Consider the following 20,175-nt stretch of genomic DNA (forward strand, 5'->3'; position numbering starts at 1 on the left):
TCTGTGCCCTGCAGATGGGACATCCCACTTGATGGGTGGGGTGGTGGGGGGGTTAAGGGACGTCGGATGGGTGGCGGGTGGGGGTTAGGCAAAGTAACTGTCTAATTGTACTCTACCACTTGCACAATCTGCACAACCCCACCCATGGCCATTAGCTGTAATCCCTGCTCTTTACCAGTACTCCCAGTGCGCCGGTAGCACCAATTTGCCAAACCCAATTTGGGGAGCACCAGACTGGCAACCAAACCCACCCTGCTTGGAAGCACCAGACTGTTATACGAGCGCGCGCGGGCCACGCCCTGTTCCAAGGCGTCACATTTCTTCCGGATGATTAGATTTATCCTCAAGTGAACACTGCGGATCGAGATGACGCCAGCCTTTCATAACCCGATCGGTGCTGCTACGTGGCTTTTATTGGTTGGTTTTAATACACACGAAGTGACAAAGAAGTGCTTCGAATATAAAATAACTGTTTAGTTCTCTTGGAATCAGTGAATATTTGATTGCTGTATCAAAACGGATGTTAATCATATTGAGTTACTACGACAATAATAGAGGGGGGGGGGGGGGGGGGGGGGGGGGGGAATTCTGCCGTCTGTGTTTTATTGAAATCTGTTATCACCCGACTAAAAACAAACGTATCAAAACCATGATGGTAAGAGTTGCTCGATAGCGCCTCCAGGTGGGTGTAAGGTGAGGTGTAACAACATGTTTATCATGATCATCCTCTATTTGAGAGTCAGATGTCGGTCAACTACCGAATCAATAAAGTGAACACGTACATAAATAAAATTATTACATTGTTGGCAAATGTGGCATAACTCTTAGTATTTCCTTCAAACATTAGATAGCAATAAAGCAAATCAGTAGTAACCCTAATCTTAAAACAACAGCTTGCCCTTTCTTACATGGCAGAGGAAAAGGAAGCCATAGTAACATTTCCACTGCAGCCATCAATTTCGTTCAAACATAGCCTATTACGCTACGGCTAAACAACTAAAGGTCTGAAGAATAAGTCCTATCCGCCTCCTGAAAATCAATGTGGTCTGTCGAGAAAAAAGTGAGGAAATCGAATTTGGAATAGGAGTAATGGCAGCAGTGAAACATTACCTAGTGCAAGGTTATGTACCCAAACAGCGGTACACACAGGAATGCTACAAAGACACAGTTAGCATGGATCAGGGAGCAGTTTGTGTGAAGATAAAGCCTGAACGCATCACTGCAGCCTGTCTCCGGTCCTGGGTTAGTTTCTGACCGGTGTGGTCCCGGCCTTGACTGCCTTCTTCAGGTGGTGGTAGTTTGGCAGGATCTTCATGAGGAAATCCAGTTGAAGAGTCTGAGGCTTCAAAATAAAAGTAAGACAAAGAAAAAGAAAGAATATTATTATATTACATTTAAAAAAAAAAAATACTGGGCAGGATCTTCATGATGAAATCAAGTTGAAGAGTCTGAGGCTTCAAAATAAAAGCAAGAAAGAATATTATTATATTATATAACAAAAAAAGATTGAATAAACTGAAATAACGACAACAGAAGCGTGGCAGGCACCAATGAGAGAGCGGTCGGCGGGATTCGAACCTGCGGCTTCTCGCTCTGCACGCGCCGCTTGCCGCCGGCACCGTACACCACCGTGTTCTCCGGGATGACCTCACTGGTGTTGACATGGCAACCGGCCCCGATGATGCTGCCGCTCGTCAGGCTGACGTTCCGCCCAAGGTCGGCTGAGGAACGGGAATGAATAGATCGGAATAACTGAATTTAAATATTTACGAACGGGCACACAACAGGGAAATGGCTTCACGGAGTACCGGTCAATAGTCTCTAGTCTGAAGGCTGAGGGGTGTGTGACCGCTGAGCCAAAGGATCAAACACTCATGGGTTCTGTACTATAGAGTCTCTCCCCACCTTTAGAACCTCCACCAAAACTCAAGCCAATTTAATGACTGTGTTGCATTGTTAATAAAAAAAAAAGGGTTTGTTTACTATATTTGCCTGTTTTTTGTATTTGTTTTTTGTATTTGCTTGTCTTCACTGTAAGGCGACCTTGAGAGTTTTTGAAAGGCACCCTGAAATAAAAGGTATTATTATTATTATTATTATTATTAATAATAATAATGTCTGCAGTCTACCTGTAGGCGTCCCCCACGTTCAGTATCTTTGACCCCCTACCTGCTCATTCATGACATAAATGCCCAACCTCACGTAAAGTATGTTTTGAAACTGCTGTAAAGTGACTCACCTTTCGACTCGATGACGTTGTTGTCCCCTATGTTCAGTGCTCGAGATACTTGGGATGAGAAGTTAAAGATTCAAGCGTAGTCAACCGGGGACACCATCACTCTATAGTACAGTGTGTTGAGGTGAGATGGTGGTGAACCCGTCCCAAGGTTGAACGCAAACATGTTTGTTGTCTAAAAAGGATACCACAGCCGACCTCAAACACATTGTTGGTTCCTATTGTCATGGTCACAGGCTCCACCTCCTCCGTGTCTGGCATGATGTTTTCAGGATAACTAAGTGAAATAAAATACAAACATGACTCTTACCAACAATGTAGACAGCAGCATATAGGTTCAATCTTTGGTTATGTATTTTAGCATGCCCTGGATTTGTAGTAGATATCTTACCTGTTAATGATGAGGGCCTGCTCCTCAATTAAGTTACCTTCCCCAATGATGATTGGTCCTGCCTCTGCTATGATCCTCGCTTTGGGATGGACCACCGTCCTAGCGCCTATACATGCATTGGGCATGGTTACCGTTACATTTTGAGCAGAGCAATTGGTATAACTGATCAAAAGCAGATGCTCACCGATCGACACATCTCCTCGTATTTCACTTTCGACGCAGACGACAGCCCCTGTTGCGATTTTAGCGCTGGAAGAAAAAAAATAAACAGCATTTTGAATGATAGTCAAATGATACACAGCATTGTGCCAGAAAATAGCAATGGCAGCTACATCACAGATTGCCATCAAATCGTATACTCACAGTGACTCATTACACAGCGAATCGTTAAATATGTAACATAAGGCCTATTTAACACAATAAGGCGCGCGTTTATGTGCGATCCCCACAGTGATTTAATGCTACATAATACCTCTCAAAGGAAATCATTTGAGAATTAATCTGCGAACATAATAGTCAGGAATCTGCGAGATCGTAAATCTAAAAAGGTACGGGTTTAGTAATCGTTATGTTACCTTTTTTGGGGAATTTGCCTGTTGAGGTCTGTCATCCTTATAATAAGATTCACAATAATATCCCCTATTGATTGTTAAGACTGGTACCGTCGCAGGGTCGATTGCTTTCGTCTGGAAGTACAACAGCGAAGAGTTACTGCCCCCTACTGGACACTTTGCAAAAATGCAACACATACAAGCTTTTAACACACAAGCGATTATGATTACTAAATTACTAATATATGTATTTATAATAATATTTACACGGCTGATACTGCTAGAGGGAGGAGGAGAATCGTGGAGCATAAAATACTAAAATATTGCTTTGGAAATTATTCATGTTTACTCGCAAGCACTCATACTAACATGACTGCACTATACTCCTATAACATGTTGAAGTTGTAGTTGTATCATCATTCCAGTAGGGTGCAACAGCCTATCACATAATTGCAATACCCATAGATATCTCCATTGCAGTGAACCAAAATAGTATAACGCAAATAAAAAAAAAAGATCTTTGTAATTCTGTGGCGCTGCATTAGTTTACAACGGGGAGCTAAAACTATGTCATCAACCACTGTCTGTGCTTTTGTAAATGCAAGTCGTGTTACTTTAGCGTTGGGAGACAGGAGCGAAGGACGCTTCCCACGCACTCTGTCGAAGTGAGTGTCGGGGAGTTGTTCGCGTATTTCGGGCTGACAATCACCTCTTACCGCGTCGTGCCCAACGTGAACGGTAAAACTACCACCTCGGGACACCAAAAGTGTTTGTAATTGTATCGACGCGTTGATTATCGGCGAGTTGTCGCGAACAGTGTGGGGGTGTCGCGCGCGGCGTCAGCATCCGATCCTCTGATGACGGCGCGCCGCGCGCGCGCGGCGGACGCACCTGGCAGTGGCCGCGCGCTCCCCACTCACCACCACGAGGCGCGCGGCGGGACGAACTCCTCAACGACGCACCTGGTTTGAAAAAGAATGTTTATTTTTTTACGCGCTTTGATTGGATGTCCTATTGGGGATTGTTTTCCAAAATGGCTCCAGAAGAATGCCCCTGGTGGGGTTCATTATCGACGATCAGCGAGGGGCAACTTTTAGTCCAGCGGAGGCGGAGGGGAGACCAGTAACATGGAGGAGACCACCACGCTGGACATCGAGACCCTGAAGGTAGGACTACACACGACAGTTTCTGACGGTTTAAGTCGCGTTTATTTAACTGAAAGTGTGATTTTGATTGATTAATGCGGAAAAATAGCTATTTTTTAAGTTCCGAGAACATACACGTTTGTTTGTTGTGGTTTAATGTCCGAAACCGTTTTTAGTGGTGGTGTATTTTAATCGCAAAGTCTGCTTAGAAAATATGAAGAAAAGGAAAAAAGGAAAATGTATTCGTTGAAGGACTTTCCCCCCAAAATAGGCGCCTTCCAAGGTGCGCCTTGAACGCAACAGGTGCAACGTTGACCCATCATTTTCACCCACGAAAAGTATAGCAGGATCAAAATCCACCCAGAACATTCACTCTTTCATTCATTAATTCATTCATTCATGAGTGATCCTCTTATGACAACGGGGTCATTCGTGTGAGATGGATCAGCTCTGGATACACATCTTACAATTGTGATATTATTATTTAAATATTCTGACAGGTCTTATTGGCATCGGTCTTTATTAATGTGTCGTGTCTAATCGCTTCAAGGCTGGAACAAATTGGTGTCGGTTGCTTACACAGCAAACCCACTCTTTCCCAGTCTATCCATCCATGATTACAAGTGTTAATGGTTGGGCGTTATGAACTGGGTCGAGTCAACATCTTAGCAGACCATAAATAATTTCCGTCAGCAAATTGAAAAAATGTGTGTAGGGGCCATTATAAATGATAAACCTTTCTTAAGTGTAATGTTGATCACCCTCAGAGGCGTTTGGGAGTCTTGACTAGACTGTGTGTGTGTGTGTGTGTGTGTGTGTGTGTGTGTGTGTGTGTGTGTGTGTGTGTTTGAGAGTGTGTGAGAGAGAATTTTTGTGTGTGTGTGTGTGTGTGTGTGTGTGTGTGAGAGAGAGAGAGAGAGTGAATGCAAATTGCATCCCTAGTCTCCGCTCTTAAAAGACCCTGCTGGCTCTCAAGACTCACTAGGGATTATCACATGATGCCAGTACAACGCACAAGTGTCTATGTACCTCCAAAATTGCCTTTAAAAAAAAAAATATACCCACAACATGGGAAATTCAGCAAGCTGGTGATTTATTAAAAATATGGCACGAATAGGCCAAATATATTGGGCTAATTTCCACTGTGCCGGCTTGGTTTTATCAGTTGTTTTGGGTCATTGTTTACTCCAAATATCTCCCTTGTGTCAAATAAGCGCCAATTACATGTTTGTTACAAGGTCACCCTCCAGCCCTGCTGAAGCTCATTTCAGTAACCATATTCTGCGCTGGCATGGGGCCAATATCCACTAGCAGTGTGGGTGTCAGTGAATCCTAAATATAAGTACATATTGAACGTGAGTATTATTATTTTTTTTTTATGTATAATCCTACACTGAAATGGATGAAAACGTGTTGGGTACAATGCAGTCTCTGGATGCAGTCTTTTTCATTTTTCTTCCACTGTGCTTTGATTAATTTGCAGGTGGCGGCGTTTCTTCTTTCTTCTCCTCGCCCGCCGTACTCTCTTTGTTGTCGACGGCTGGCGTCCATCTTTTGAGGCTTTCCAGGGAGAAGTCAATCTCGAAAGCAAAACATTTGCAGCGATGTGGAGAACATCGCCGCAGGGGCCATGTTCTGATTGAGAGAGAGAGAGAGAGAGAGAGAGAGAGAGAGAGATCCCCTCTTCAGTGTATGAACAGAGAAAGAGAGATAGAGAGTGAACAGAGAGGGAGAGAGAGAGAGAGCTCCCCTTCAGAGAGAGAGAGAGAGAGAGAGAGAGAGAGAGAGAGAGAGAGAGAGAGAGAGAGAGAGAGAGAGAGAGACCCTTTCAGCGGTGTGACCTTAATGGAGATCTTTCATCTCTGCGCTCCCGCGCTCTGGTGTCCGTCCTCGCCTGCGTTCGACATCGCGCTAAGTGCTCCGCCATCCGCGGAGACGGCGAAAGGGCAGGCGCACACACGAGCAAAGTTCAAAACATCGACGGGCGCCCCGCTCCCATTGTGTCCCCCCCGCCCCGTCCCCCCATCCCCCCCGCAGCAGACAGAGCCACCTCAATTGGATTGTGCCTTTTCAGTGCCTGCCGACCGTGATGGACGCCGGCGGCGCTCTGAGAGGCCGGCCGCTAAACCTCCCCGCCGCCGCCGCCGCCGCCGCTGCCGCCGCTGAAGGAAAACAACCGCGGCATGAAAGGGCCCCACCCCCCCCGACAGGCCACACCACTAGTGCCTGGCTGGTCGCCGTCGCGGCCACCCGCCCCTCCCCCTCCCACACCCGCTGTTGGATTCTCTTGGTTGTTGTCCTCCTCTCGCGCTACTGTCACCCCCCCCCCCCCCCCCCCCACCACCACCACCACCACCACCCCGTCCTCCGCCAAACAACAATGAAAGCAGACGCTCGATTACAATGGGAACACCTGATCTGGTAAATGTGTCATACCGCTGGCCTGAATCAGTCCATCGCCGCCCCCCCCCCCCCCCCCCCTCGTCTCCCGCCCCCCCACTGAGAGCTGGGAGCTGGGGGGCTATTGTGTCTCTTAACAGCGGGGGGGACGCAGCACAGGGAGGGGGCGTTGGCGGGGGAGAAGGATGGGGATATGTATGTCATTAACGCACGTGTCGTTTTCTATCCAATGTTTTTCTACCGCCAGCCTCATGGGAACCCCCCCCCCCACACCCACACACTGCCCCCCCCCACCCCCCATCCGCACCACCGCCGAGCAAGGCAGCCTCCGCCGATGGCGCTGATTAACGTGATCAGACACGATGAACGTCTCATTTTCTTTCATTAAGCGGCCGGCCTCGGCCATGTTTTGCTGCCGCTGCAGCATCGCTTGAGCGTTTGATCCACCCCCCCCCCACCCCCCACACCCCCCCCCCCAAACCCGCACCTCGCCCACCCCCTCTCCTCCTCCTCCTCCTCCTCCTCCTCCTTCTCCTCCTCCTCGTCGGTAATTGGTGAAGATGAGGCTCGCTGGCAGGGCAAAAAAGAAAAGGACTGCTAGGTAATTGCAAGCGCTGGCTCTCTCTGTAGTGTAGTGTACGTTCACAAGGCTCTGAAGACCCTTTCCCCGGCGTCCCTGAAGTGTGAGTCCTGGAGAGGAACGGACTGATCTCAGGACACATTCATTAATGAAGGCGAGGGAGACAAGGTAGCCTGTTCATGCAAACCCAGTGCATGCGTTATAGAAGCGCTGTAGGCACACTAGTAGTTACACTTCTAGAACCTTTTTCCTCCCACTGCCTCCCTCCGTGGAGCAGCTTTGTGTTATGACTGCTCCGAGATAAAAGTTAGCAAGCGATGGGAATACGCTCTGAATAGAGTGGGCTACGAGGCAGGAGTTGTCAGATACAGTCAGCTGTAGGAAGCGATTGAATGGGTTTCCTTTCAAAGGGCGGTGGGATGGGGGTGATGTTTTGTCCTTTTTTTTTTTTTTTTTCTCTCAGGAACAGCAAAAACCACAACAACATCGAGGATACATGTCTTGTTTTCCCGCAACGCACGGGCTGCTTTTGAAAGAGCCGCGTTTTGATGGCTTGCCGCATTGATGTTTCCAAGCGACGCGACCTGCAATCCTTAACTCTGCCGTTGCACTCTGTACTTTGGGACTGTCTGGTTCGCTTCGCGCCGTGTCTACGAGCTTCGCTCCCCCCACCCCCCACCCCACCCCCCACCCCCTTCGTGTGCGTGTCAGGCATAGTGCAAAGTGCACCACGCCTGTCGGCGCCAACTCGTGCCGTGGCGCGTCGCCTGCGACCGGCCCGATGTGGAACGACACCTGCGATGGAATCTCCTCCTCCCCTGGTGCCACGCACACTCCCCTTTGGGCCGTCTGTGCAGTGCAGTGCAGGCTTCGGGGGGGGTGGGGGGGGGTTGGCCTCGGGTAATGTATGCATTAAAAACTCTGCAAGGAGATCACGTTCAGCAGGATCAACCGGTGGCTGGGAACGCTGGGTTGCCATAGAAATTATAAGTGAAGTTTCCCCCCTAGCAACAGTGGATTAGAAATAGGTCGTCTTGGCAGTCGAGCTTTGGTTGTGCGCCATATGTTTCTTATTTTAGTGTGAAATAGTATCGATTCCCCCCCGTAGATGGTCTTATCACATCCTTCTGTTGCGTGGAGGCGATGTGCGTTACTATGGTAATTGCGAATGTCTTGGTGCCACTCGAGATAAGATTGCCTAGGCCTGTCGTCGTTGGCGCTGGCGAGTGCATAGAGGCAATTCCACCAGGCCCCTTCGTGTTAAACGACAACCGTGGGAACGCTGGCGCAACAGGTTGTGACACCATCAAAGCAACCGGGAAGGAAGGGGGGGGGTTCACCCAATAGAAAGGGGTCCCTCGGGGTCTCTCCCGCTCCCAGTACTCCATCGCCCCTCCCCCCTGCTCATTCCCCTCCCCCCCGCGTCTAAACATATGAGCGGCGAGATTGGAATCACTGACATTTCTGGGCCAGGCTGAGAAGGCTCCCGAGTCAAAACATCCCACGGAGAGACGTCTGTCCCAGAGTGACGGGTCTGACCCCGGCTGTCAAGAGTGCAGGTAGTCGCTGGTTCTCGAGGAGAGCCACTACGGAGGAGGAGGAGTCGTAGGAAGCCCTTTTTTGAAGCGGAAGCCTCTTCTTCGGGATGCATTATTTATGCTCGTTGTCTGCTAATATTACTCGGACCGAATGTGAACGCTGCCACGTTCGTTTAGCGTCCTGCTGTGTATCTGTTGGATGGGTCTGCAGTTTCCCTGCAGTTTTTTAGAACTTAACGCACGCTTGGTTGATTTGGGGGGTTGAGAACTAGGGCTTGTTCGGCCGATAAAAGGCCTTGCGTCAGGATATACCTGCTTAAGTGCGTAAAAAGAGTTGTGAGCTCGGGTCGATATTAAAAATGTAAAAAACAGCTTTCATTAATAATTGCATATACACATGAATTAAAAGCAATGCTTAGTTAAATGCATACACACATTATTAATGACGTGCACTTAGATGGGTTGGCAGATCACGTATGTGCGGCTCGTTATTTTTCCGCTCTCGGCCAAAGCCAGGGGACGCTTTGTCTTTCCATCTATCGATTCCTAAAGTCACACTGTGATTCTAGAGGGCAGTCCTGTCACCTTCTTCACTGGACGGAGAGACTGTTCCGCTCACTGAGCTCAGGGTTGTCACGAAGCTCAATACCCACCAAGCAGTGGGGCTCTGCGCTATCGACAGACCGGGGTTTGAATAAACCTTTGATGTGGAATGAGTTGGACTCAGGGTTATGTTGGATGTGTTGGTGTAGGGGGGGGGGGGGGGGTGTTCCCATGCGTTCTTAGGCTCCTCTTCAGGCTGAACCGTGAGATACCCCCTTGGCTTATTAGCCATGCAGCATAATCTGCATCGACGGCTGGATGGTGAGAGCGAGGCCATGCTTGCTACGGCCCGCCACCCTGTGGTCCCGCCTGGCTGAAGAACAGCGGCCGGAGACACGCATGCGCTCACATATACGTCTCCCCCCCCCCGATCTCGGATCAGGGAGCAAGCTTTTACATTTAAGCATCACATCATTGGGGCTCACAGCTCAAAGAACACACTTTCGGGACGCATACACTACACTCACTCATCGATGGTTGATATATGGATGAAATATACTACATGAATGATGTACTATATAATATGTCTATATGAATGAGTGGCGTGTTTCCGTAACGTAACTTTTATATTTTTGGCCTCACATCATTGGGTCTAACACCTCAAAGAACACACACTTTGGGGAAGCGTACAATCGCTCACTGATGATTGATATATGGGTGTATTCAGGCCCGGCGATTGCCATAGGCGAACTAGGCGATCGCCTAGGGCGGTAAAATGTGTTGGGAGCGCCCAAATGAAACATGTCTATTAAACATGAATATCCTAGGGCGCCCCGTCAATAATCCAGATCGCGCCCCCCACCCCCCCCCCCCCCCCCGCCGTCAACATTTGCGCCAGCCCGTAATCTACGGGGGGCGCGCTCGGAGGGGGTCTCGCCTAGGGCGCAATTCAGTGTAGAACCGGCCGTGGGTATATTTACCAATATATTTCCGTAACTTTTACATTTTAGAATCACAATCGGGTCTCATAACACAAAGAACACACACGTTAGGTACACACACTCACTCACTAATGGTTGATATGTGGAGTGGTAGAGAACAATGTGTTTCTAATGTCGTCTGATTCACTTGCACTATTTTGCATGTGTAGTGGACACAGACTGTAGTGTTTTGCTCTTTGAGCGCAGAGCTAGCCCACCCTGGGCTTGGGTCCAGTGCGGGCACACAATGGACCCCCCGCTGTTGGGGTTAAAATGGGCACGGAGGCATATAATCTTCGCCCACCTCTCTCCCATCACCGGGCCTTGACAGAATCAGGGCTTTGGGTCTCGTGTCCATGTGTAAGCTGTCTCAGCATCAAGGTTTGGAATGGACAATGTTTGTGCTGGCTGGGATTCTCATGAGGCAGGGAGACAGCCAGGGCTTACAAGGAGGGTAAAAATAAACATTTTGTTTAAAGGTTGCTGTGTAACTTGCTAATGATGCACGTACGCCGAGCCTGCAGTGGGCAGGGGAAGCTTTGGTTTGTTATCAAAGAAAAGTTATTGCATCAAAAGTGACCTTTAGGTAATTGATAGATGGGTTTGTTGTCATTTAGTATGCTCAGTCGTGGGATTCTCTCTCACCGCGGAGCTAATTCAATTGATATTGATTGATATTCAGTTACAGGTTGTTCGCTAATGCCTTTTTTTTTTTTTCCCCCAGCGTGTATGAGTGTTAATTAGCCGTACTATAAATAGACGGTTTAATGCCAACTCACTTTTTGAAAGTGACTGATGAGCAACAGATTCCGCCACGGATCTCGACGTGTCGTCTCATTTCCTCGGCGTGTGAAGGAAGGACGCCGTTGCTTTGAAGTGCAGCGCCCATGGTAACCATGTTAGAAAAAACTCTGTACTCAGATAACCTTGTCCGTGGAGACCGGTACATGATGGATCACTCTGCCTTTCGCTCAGATTCTGAGAGTGTGTGTGTGTCTGTGCGTGTGTGTGTGTCTGTGAGCCATGTCTATATGAATGTGCCCAAAAGCATCCATACCCACGAACCAACCCCAGGATGATAATCACCGAAAAGACGTTTCCGCCAAGCGAATAATTTCAATGATAAAGCACAACTTTTAGTGGTTTGTTCCGTGTTCTTTGGATAAATAAATCACCCACACACTCACCCATTATGTTGGTGACGGCTGTTTTATGAATGTTTTATTGAGTCGTATACTTGTTTACTGCCACTGTCATCTGTCGCTCTGCACTCCATTCCAGTGGAACAACTTTTGGTTCCTGGTTGTAAATAATAAAGCGTAAATGTTAATTATGCTTGCGGTTTTTACAGTTCTGCTCTCACTAATGCCATTGTACTCTTTTCCACACAGGATTGTCATTCAAGGATGAACACAGATGTTCATCCTCACCCTTCACTTCAATATCTGATCGTTTGCTTTTAATTGTGCCCAATCACCAGTATCACACAGTAAACGGTTACTTCTCTGGTTGCGTACATACTGGCCTACCAGAACTGATCTAATGCTGTGGTGTGGAACATGAATCCACTGTTACTGTTATAGATGTCTTTACTTTGCAGTGAGGAGTCCTAGTTCTAATCTCAGAGCGTCACACTGCAGACTCCATCTGCAAAGTCACTTTATCGGACGATGACTTTATACATATACACATTTGATCCTACCCCTCCATATATTCAATCGTTGGTGAGTGAGTGTGTGCGTCCCTGATAACGTTCTGTGTCCTGTGAGGTTTGAGACCCGATGATGCGCGGCTCAAAATGTCAGCCGATAAGTCGATGTAGAACCAACGACCTCATAAACCGAGGGCTTTCCCCCGTTATTGGAAAATAACGTAATACTTGCGGTGATGCGGCCGAGGAGGGGGCGGAGCACGCTCGCCACCGCCGACGCCGGCCCGTCTCACGCCGTGCATCACGTCACCGCCGTCCAGGTGGCGGCCGTGTGGCTCAGACGGTTGGGAGCGGGTCACCGGAAGGTCGGCTAGTTAAGACCGCCGCATGTCGAGGTGCGTCCCCGAGCGAGACGCCTCACCCTCACTGCTCCCCTCCCCCCCCCCCCCCAGGAGCAGTACATCCCCGGGGCCCAGAGCCTGCACCTCCAGAGGGCCCCGGGCCCCGGGGACGTGGTCTACACGGTGGGCCTGTGCGGCTGGAGGAAGCGCTGCCTCTACTTCCTGCTGCTGCTCTTCCTGGTCACCATGATCGTGAACCTGGCGCTGACGGTGTGGATCATCAAGGTCATGAACCTGTCCACGGTACGTACAGCAGCACCCGTCCACTGGGCACACTGGGAACACTGGTCCCTCGGCCACTGGGTGGGTCTTCAGTGCGGACGACGTGGCGAGCAATGTCGGGGGTTTAAAGGGACGGGCAGTGTCGCCAGATTGGGCCAGATTTCCCCGCCCAATCTGGCAACCTTGGCTGCACGCTGGCGGCGTTTTTATTTTTGTTGGCTGGGCCAGATTTCCCTGGCCCAAATCTGGCAACCCTAGCTGCAGCGCGCTGCAGCCAGTGCGCAGTGCTGGGTTGAGATGAGGTGGAGGTACTGAACGCCTGCGATAACGCCGTGGGAGTGTGTGTGTGGATGACGGCTTGTTGACCAATCAATGTGCCAACAGGTGTGCAGCCTCACCCAGCACCAATCAGTCCAATCAGACTCAGCCGTCATCCACTCCCACTCACACAAACCAAATATAATAACGTTTTGACCACTGTGCACCCCGACTCCACAACAAGCTGAAACACGCTTTTGGTTTTCGGCATGCTGGGATTCACACCCGAAATGAAGACAATTAGGCTTTGGTATTTTTCTTATCCAACGGCGGGAGTTATTGACCCATGGAGAAAGCTACTTTACAGATAAAGCGCTGCAGGGCTTGCCTCCTGCAGCTTGCATGTTTGCGGGGTTGGAAAATGCCTGAAATTGAATTGCTAAGATTCACAAAGGGCACTGCATCAAGAGGTTAATATTGGGCGCCGTTTATATAGGTCAAGTGTAGATTTACGTAACGTATTGAAATGGAATCCCGAAACGTGACCTTAATACGCAGAGGGAATAATAAATTGTATTTTACGGCCAACCCATATTCTTTTCAATAAGGAGATCCAGTTTTCCCCGTTTGGATGCGGTGCGGCATTAGAGACGGGGGGGGGGGGAGATCTCACAGGCCAGGACCCAGCCTCCCTGTGACCTATCCAGCGCCATAGCCTTAGCCACCGCAGGCTACCATTTTGTCAACAAACTCTGGATGACTGCTCACACCAACACCGCCCGTGCACTCCTTCACCAGCACAGCGACAAGCAACCCCCCCCCCCCCCTCTAAACCACTCTAAAACACTTTCGTGAGAAAAATGAATTTCCTGACCATCTCTAGTGGTCACCCACCCCTATCACCACCACGATCCACCTCCCTCCCTCCCAACCTCCCTCTTCCCTCCCTCCCTCCCTCCCTCCCTCCCTCTCTCCCTTCCTCCCTCCCTCTCTCCCTCCCTCCCTCCCTCTCTCCCTCCCTCCCTCTTCCCTCTCTCCCTCCCTCCCTCCCTCCCTCTCTCCCTCCCTCATCAGTGTGTGTAACGCGCGTCACAAGACCTCCTCGTGGTCGGAGTCCCTGTGGAGCCCCCCACCCGCCTCCCCATCTCCGGACGGAGGACCCAGCGGTCTAATAACAGATCAATGCCCCCCTCCCACCGGGCTCATAATAACGGAGGGGTGTGTGTGTGTGTGTGTGTGTTTTGTTTGTTGTTTGATTTCATGTCTGCCGGTGCCACTAATGGTTATCGGTCGGAACATTACACCGGGCGGCCGGTGAGTCCCCGCCCCGCCGCGTTTCTCGTCGTCGATCTCATCTCGCTCCGCCAACGGGATCCGAAGGCGAATCAAACGCCACGCGACCGCAGCCAACCGCCCAGTCGCCCTATCGGCGATCGGCGTTAATCCGTGTTCTCAGTGTTTTTTCCGTCGCTCGGCCGTCCAGGGCGCAGCGCTGTCACTTCGCTCACCTACCCATCAATCGGCTCGCGAGCGCGTCTCGCCGTACCTGCCGTCTCCTCTCCCCCCCCCCCCCCCGCTCACGGTCCAGTGCCGCTGCGTGACATTTCTTCCCAGAAGCACGGGACGGGAATCTCCTGTGATTAAATGTCACAACGATTCCCGTCAGAATCTCTGTTTGAGTGGTGTGTGCGTGTGGCGTGTGCGTGTGGCGCATGTGTTGTGCGCGTTCGCTCCCTTTGTTGTGACGTCCCTCGACGACAACCGCTGTCTCGGGCGGCTGGGGAGGAAGCGGCGAGCGTAGTGAGCGGGCGACGGGATGGAGGGAGGAGGAGAAGATGGAGAAATGAAACAAATGCATTAGAAAGGTAAATGGACTGTATATGTACACAGCGCTATGCTAACCAGTGGCCACTCAAAGCGCTTCGACAGTCTCGGCCCAACATTCACCCGTTTATGCAAACATTCACCCACCGACGGTGGAGTCAGCCACGCAGACAGCCAGCTCGTCGGGAGCAGTTTGGCTCAGGGACGCTCAGACTCAACTCAGGAGGAGGGGATCGAGGGATCGAACGGGGATCGAACCAGCAACCCTCCGGGTTACCAGCCCACCTGCTCTACTAGGCCTGGGCAATAAAACGATAAATGATCGTATCGTGATAGACTTTTGATCAATATCAATATAAAACATGTTCAATATATATCGATAAGAGACTGGACCACCGGATCTAGCAGCTGGGTTTGTTACACAAACACGGTTCCATACTTATTTACAATATTTGAGTGTTTTTTCATTGTTGTATCAACATTGGAGTATTTATCAATGAAGAACAGTGGAAGGTCATATTAAGTGTTTAAATCCAGCATGGTAATTCCTAGTCTTTTTAGGTCATTCAAATTATCAATAGCTATCGATATCGATCAATATGATCAAGTTATATCGTGCTATGTCTTTCAGCCATATCGCCCAGGCCTACGCGCTACCTCCTGAGCCACGCGCCGCCCGTAGACGCCGTGGTTAACGTCGCTGTTGACGGACTCGCTGTGCTTCTGTGTCTCAGAGCGGGATGGGGAACCTCCAGCTGAGCCAGGACGGGATCCGCCTGGAGGGCTTCTCCGAGTTCCTGCTGCCGCTCTACGTGAAGGAGATCCAGTCCCGGAGGGTACGTCAGAAACAAACCCACCCCCCTCCCCACCCCACCCTGATGTCCCAATCTGGCAACACCCAGATTGGGTGTCAAGAACAAACCCACCTCCAGTGTTGCCTATTTTGGGCCAGATTGGGCCGGATTTCCCACCCAAATCTGTCCGGGCCTCTGATCCGGGTGGATAAGAGCCGTCCGTTCGTGGGGAACCTTAATATGCTCCCTACGGGCGGAGCAGATTACGGCTCCCCATGAACGGACGGGTCAATGGTCCCTCCGCCCAAAGAAAAACGATAGGAAAAGCAGAGATGAGCTGATGGGATCTGGGCTGTGGAGGAGCCGTGATTCACACGTGATTCGCTTCCGTTCCCCCCCGGGAACGCCACCAGGAAGGAGCTGCGATGTATCGCCCTATGCATTTCCACCCTTACTCTCTCGCCCCTCTCTCTCTCTCTGTCTCGCCCCTCTCTCGCGCGCGCATGCGCGCGCTCTCGCTCTCGCTCTTGCTCTCTCTCTCTCTCTCGCTCTCGCTCTCTCTCTCTCTCTCGCTCTCTCTCTCCCCTCTCCCTCGCCTCTCTCTCTCTCGCCCCTCTCTCTCTCTCTCTCTCTCGCCCCTCTCTCTCTCCCTCGCCTCTCTCTCTCTCGCCCCTCTCTCTCTCTCTCTCTCTCTCTAACTCGCCCATCTCAATTCAATTCAATTCAAAAAGCTTTATTGGCATGACTGTTGTGGTAAACAGTGTTGCCAAAGCATTACATTATTACAAATATAACGTATAATAACAAAATAGAACGTCATTTCCACCTGCATTTCCACCCTCTCTCTCTCTCTCTCTCTCTCTCTCTCTCGCTCTCGCCATCTCACTGTGTCTCACACGGCACACAGGCCCGTCTATATATGTATGTATATATATATATATATATATATATATATATATATACATACATACTTACATACATACATACATGCTTACATACATACTTACACAAACACATACACACGTACGTATGTGCGTACGTACGTATGCACACACACACACACACACACACACACACACACACACACGCGCGTGTGCACAACACACTAACTCACACACACACACTGACAGCGACACCGTCCCGTCCTCAGATGGCGTGTTCGTTCCGGCGGGCGTTCTCTTCTTCATTTCCTGTTGTTCCTCCCCGCGGCGCGCTATCTATCGGCCTCCATCGGGGGGGGTGGGTGGGGGGGGGGGTTGATGGGCAGCCTCTGCCTGGCTACGTGCAGAGCACACGCAGCCCTACTGGAGATTACACACCACTACAGAGCGCCCAGACCGCCGCCGCCGCGCCGTGTTTCCAATCAACACCCACGCCATAAACCCCCCCCCCCCCCCATCTCCTCCTCCCCCTCCTCACAGACATGCTCCGCTCCCTCCTCTGCCATCTCTCTCTCCTCCTCCTCCACCTCCTCCTCACCCCTCTCCTCATTCACCTCCTCCTCCTCACCCCTCTCCCTCCTCCTCCACCTCCTCCTCCCTCACCCCTCTCCTCCTCCTCCACCTCCTCACTCACCCCTCTCCTCCTCCTCCACCTCCTCCTCACCCCTCTCCCTCTCCTCCCCCCTCCTCCTCACCCCTCTCCTCCTTCACCCCTCTCCTCACCCCTCTCCCCCCTCTCCCCCCTCTCCCCCCTCCTCCCCTCTCCCCTCTCCGACGTGGCGTAGATTAACCAACACAGCTCCACCGCTTTGTCCTGGTTCCTTCTATTTCCGATACCTACTTTCACCCCAATAATGCGTGCCGCAGTTGTCGGAAATCGTTTCCGACTTTCTTTTAGTGATTAGCCGCGTGCCACCAGGAGAGCAATCCCCGCGCCCGGAGACGAGATTCAAGACGAGATTTATTCCGTTTTTTATTCGTTGGTTTGGCTTCCAAACGCGGTCGCCCGGTTGCGGGTTGGAAAAGTGTGCGCAATTTGCTGAACCAGATTGAATGTTTTTTTTCATTGCGGTGACGACTATTCTGGGTACTTTGCGGTTTGATTGAAACGGGACATTTGTTTAAATTAACGACGCCAGGCATCAGCGGGTGCAACTTCTCTTAGGCGTGCGATTAAAAGGAGGGAAGGCATTACTTCTAATATCGTTTAGTCAAAACCAAACGCGTTGCTTCACGTTCTTCCTGAGAACGAAGCTGCATGTACGCACGCATGCACGCACACACACACACACACACACACACACACACACACACACACACACACACAGGCAGACACCCTTATTGTGTTGTTTTACCAGCTGCACAAGGGCACCCTTATCTGTGAACAGCAGAGAGAGAGAGAGAGAGAGAGAGAGAGAGAGAGAGAGAGAGAGAGAGAGAGAGAGAGAGAGAGAGAGAGAGAGAGAGAGACACACACACACACACAGAGAGAGACATACGGAGACACACAGAGAGAGACACACACATAGAGAGACAGAGAGAGATACACAGAGACACAGAGAGAGACAGAGAGACACAGAGACACACACACACACACACAGAGACACACAGAGAGACACACACAGAGAGACACACACACAGAGACACACAGCGAGACACACACACAGAGAGACACAGAGCACGAGCGGGTCATGTGACACGCTGGCTCGATATCCCCCCCCACCTGAGGCGACGTGTGTGGGGCTCGTGGCGGGCTGTGGGGGGCGGCGGGGGGGGGGGGAGATTACGGCGCGTATGACGAGAGGAAGGGCCGTCGCCTTACGAGTCGGAGCTCGGATATCCTCCGCCGATCAATAAGCCGCTCTCCGTGACAGCTGCGGATACGCACGACGGTCCATAAGCGATATCAACGCCAGCGAGGTCCCGGCTGGGACGTCAGGGCTTATCCCGGGAAAAATGTCGTGCGTCACCTCCTTTTCCTCTTCTCCTTCTTTCTCCCTACTTTTTCTAAGGGGGGGGGGGAAAGCCGTCGGAGTCGTCTGAGGCGCCAAGCGACGACCGGCGCGCCGGGGGGGGGGGGTGGGGGGGTCGGCGGGGGGTTTGCTTGGGGAGGGGAGGCGGTTAAAATATGCTATCATAAAATCCCCGCGGCCAATATTGGATGTCAACAGGGAGGCGGTATCAAAGATGCGAAGTATTAAATTAAAATCGGCTCAGGGGAGTTTTTTTTTTTTTTGTGGGGGGGTTGCATATTTGACACGCAAGATGTTTCTGGCGGGAGATTGCGAGCATTGTCCACAGTGTTTCATCAGCCCTCCTGACAGACGCTGTTCACGAGTCGTTCGCCGCTGTTTACCGAAAGGCGCTTGGGCACCCGCACCCGGCGAATAATAATGTGATCAGGCTGAGGGGGGGCGGGGGTGGGGAGGGGTGGGAAATGAACCGACAACCCGTCTGCGTTGTGTTGTTGTGTTCGCGCGGGGTGTCAGAGTGCGTTCCCATTTAATCATGCAAATCCTCCCCGTTTCAGGCAGCTTTTACAGATGGTGACCTTGTTGGTTCGGGGGAGGTCTCGGGGATGGATGGAATATTCTTGCCGTTAATTTTGTGATTTTTATTCGTCTTTCTGTCGATGATGGGAGGACGGCCACGGCGGGAGCCAGCCGGAGGCTTCCAACTTCCTACGGCACGAATAGCTGCTATCTCTGTTCTAAAAATAATTATCGATCCCTTGCACAGAGCCGTGCCACGTTAACGTGTAACGAAAATACAAATATATGCACACACGCACACACACACACACACACACACACACACACAAAAAAAAAACTGAATCGGTGGAATAGCTTTGCAATCGTTCCTTATTTTCATTTCATGTTTTTTTGTTTACTCATTTTTTATCGCGGCTGCTCTGAAGAACTCCTACGCACTGCCCTCCGGCCTTCATCTGCACATTTACACAAAGTAAGAATAAAGTCCGACCACCGCCGCCCAGGCCGTCGGGGGGACCCCCAGCTGGGCCCGGAGCACATTTAAACAGACTTAATGAGACTCCATATAGTCTGCCCCCTGGCCCTGACTACACTCTGATGTTACTTTATCCCTGCTACGATCAGTACCGGCTTGCATATAGAAACACTGCGCGGCACTCCACACACACTCTGCTGCGGAGGATTGATTTTTCCTCTTTCCCCCTCCGTCTGTTGTTTGCCCTCATCAACCGACGGCCGCACTGCGATAAGCCGACGCCGGCGCGCTTCCGCCCAAAGATAGTTTCGAGAATCGAAAAAAGGTGTGATCTTCTTGTGAATGTGAGGTCTCCGCCCCCCCCCCCCCCCCCCCCGCCCGGGGAGACGGACACAGTGTCAGAGCGGAGGCTCTGCGTCCTTTAGGGTTCAGCGGTGATGCTGACAGGCTCACACTGGTTCATATCCTACACATCCGTACACCCCCCCCCCCCCCCGATGCTTCTACTCACTACTTCTAGCGCACAGCCCTGGCGACTTCCGACTGCGTCCGTTGTCCTCGTCCAGCGTGTGCACCGTCTTGAATCGGTGTAGCAGCAACAAGACTAGATTAAAAGAAAACCACTTCCACTGAGATGGTTTTTTCTTAGGAGTTGCTGAGCCATTGCTCCACATGAATAATTAAATACACCGCACACTGCCGGCTGAATCTGATTCCACCAAACTCCAGGTGGTGTGGTGTCACCGGAGGACA

At 50.9% G+C, this 20,175-nt stretch overlaps 2 protein-coding genes across 2 annotated transcripts in view; one reads left to right on the forward strand and one right to left on the reverse strand.

Moving 5' to 3' along the window:
* Positions 1 to 629: 629 nt before the first annotated feature.
* LOC311368528 (dynactin subunit 6-like) lies at positions 630 to 3,259 on the reverse strand. Its single transcript, XM_084487330.1, has 7 exons — positions 3,203 to 3,259; positions 2,812 to 2,876; positions 2,628 to 2,733; positions 2,425 to 2,513; positions 2,240 to 2,287; positions 1,579 to 1,721; positions 630 to 1,342 (listed from the first exon to the last, which is right to left on the reverse strand). Exons 1-7 carry the CDS (start codon positions 3,235 to 3,237, stop codon positions 1,244 to 1,246), a joined length of 585 nt encoding a protein of 194 aa, XP_084343456.1. The 5' UTR covers positions 3,238 to 3,259; the 3' UTR covers positions 630 to 1,243.
* Positions 3,260 to 4,305: 1,046 nt separating this feature from the next.
* Positions 4,306 to 20,175, forward strand: part of LOC311368737 (zeta-sarcoglycan-like) — a gene marked incomplete at both ends in the record, with an annotated part of 19,744 nt that continues 3,874 nt past the window's right edge. Inside the window, 4 exons of the mRNA XM_084487522.1 lie at positions 4,306 to 4,344; positions 12,468 to 12,659; positions 15,455 to 15,556; positions 19,373 to 19,419. Coding sequence (XP_084343648.1) covers positions 4,306 to 4,344; positions 12,468 to 12,659; positions 15,455 to 15,556; positions 19,373 to 19,419 — 380 coding nt within the window. The remainder of the gene's footprint in view (positions 4,345 to 12,467; positions 12,660 to 15,454; positions 15,557 to 19,372; positions 19,420 to 20,175) is intronic.

The sequence above is a fragment of the Micromesistius poutassou genome, assembly GCF_964030765.1.
Source record: "Micromesistius poutassou genome assembly, chromosome: 23".
NCBI lineage: Eukaryota > Metazoa > Chordata > Actinopteri > Gadiformes > Gadidae > Micromesistius > Micromesistius poutassou.

Coding starts and splice junctions, on each gene's coding strand:
- LOC311368528 (XM_084487330.1), bottom strand. CDS start 3,237: ATGACAGACCTCAACAGGCAAATTCCCCAAAAAAG. Junction 2,734..2,811: donor ACGAGGAGATGTGTCGATCG/GTGAGCATCTGC, acceptor ATGCATGTATAG/GCGCTAGGACGGTGGTCCAT. Junction 1,343..1,578: donor TGCAGAGCGAGAAGCCGCAG/GTTCGAATCCCG, acceptor TTTATTTTGAAG/CCTCAGACTCTTCAACTGGA.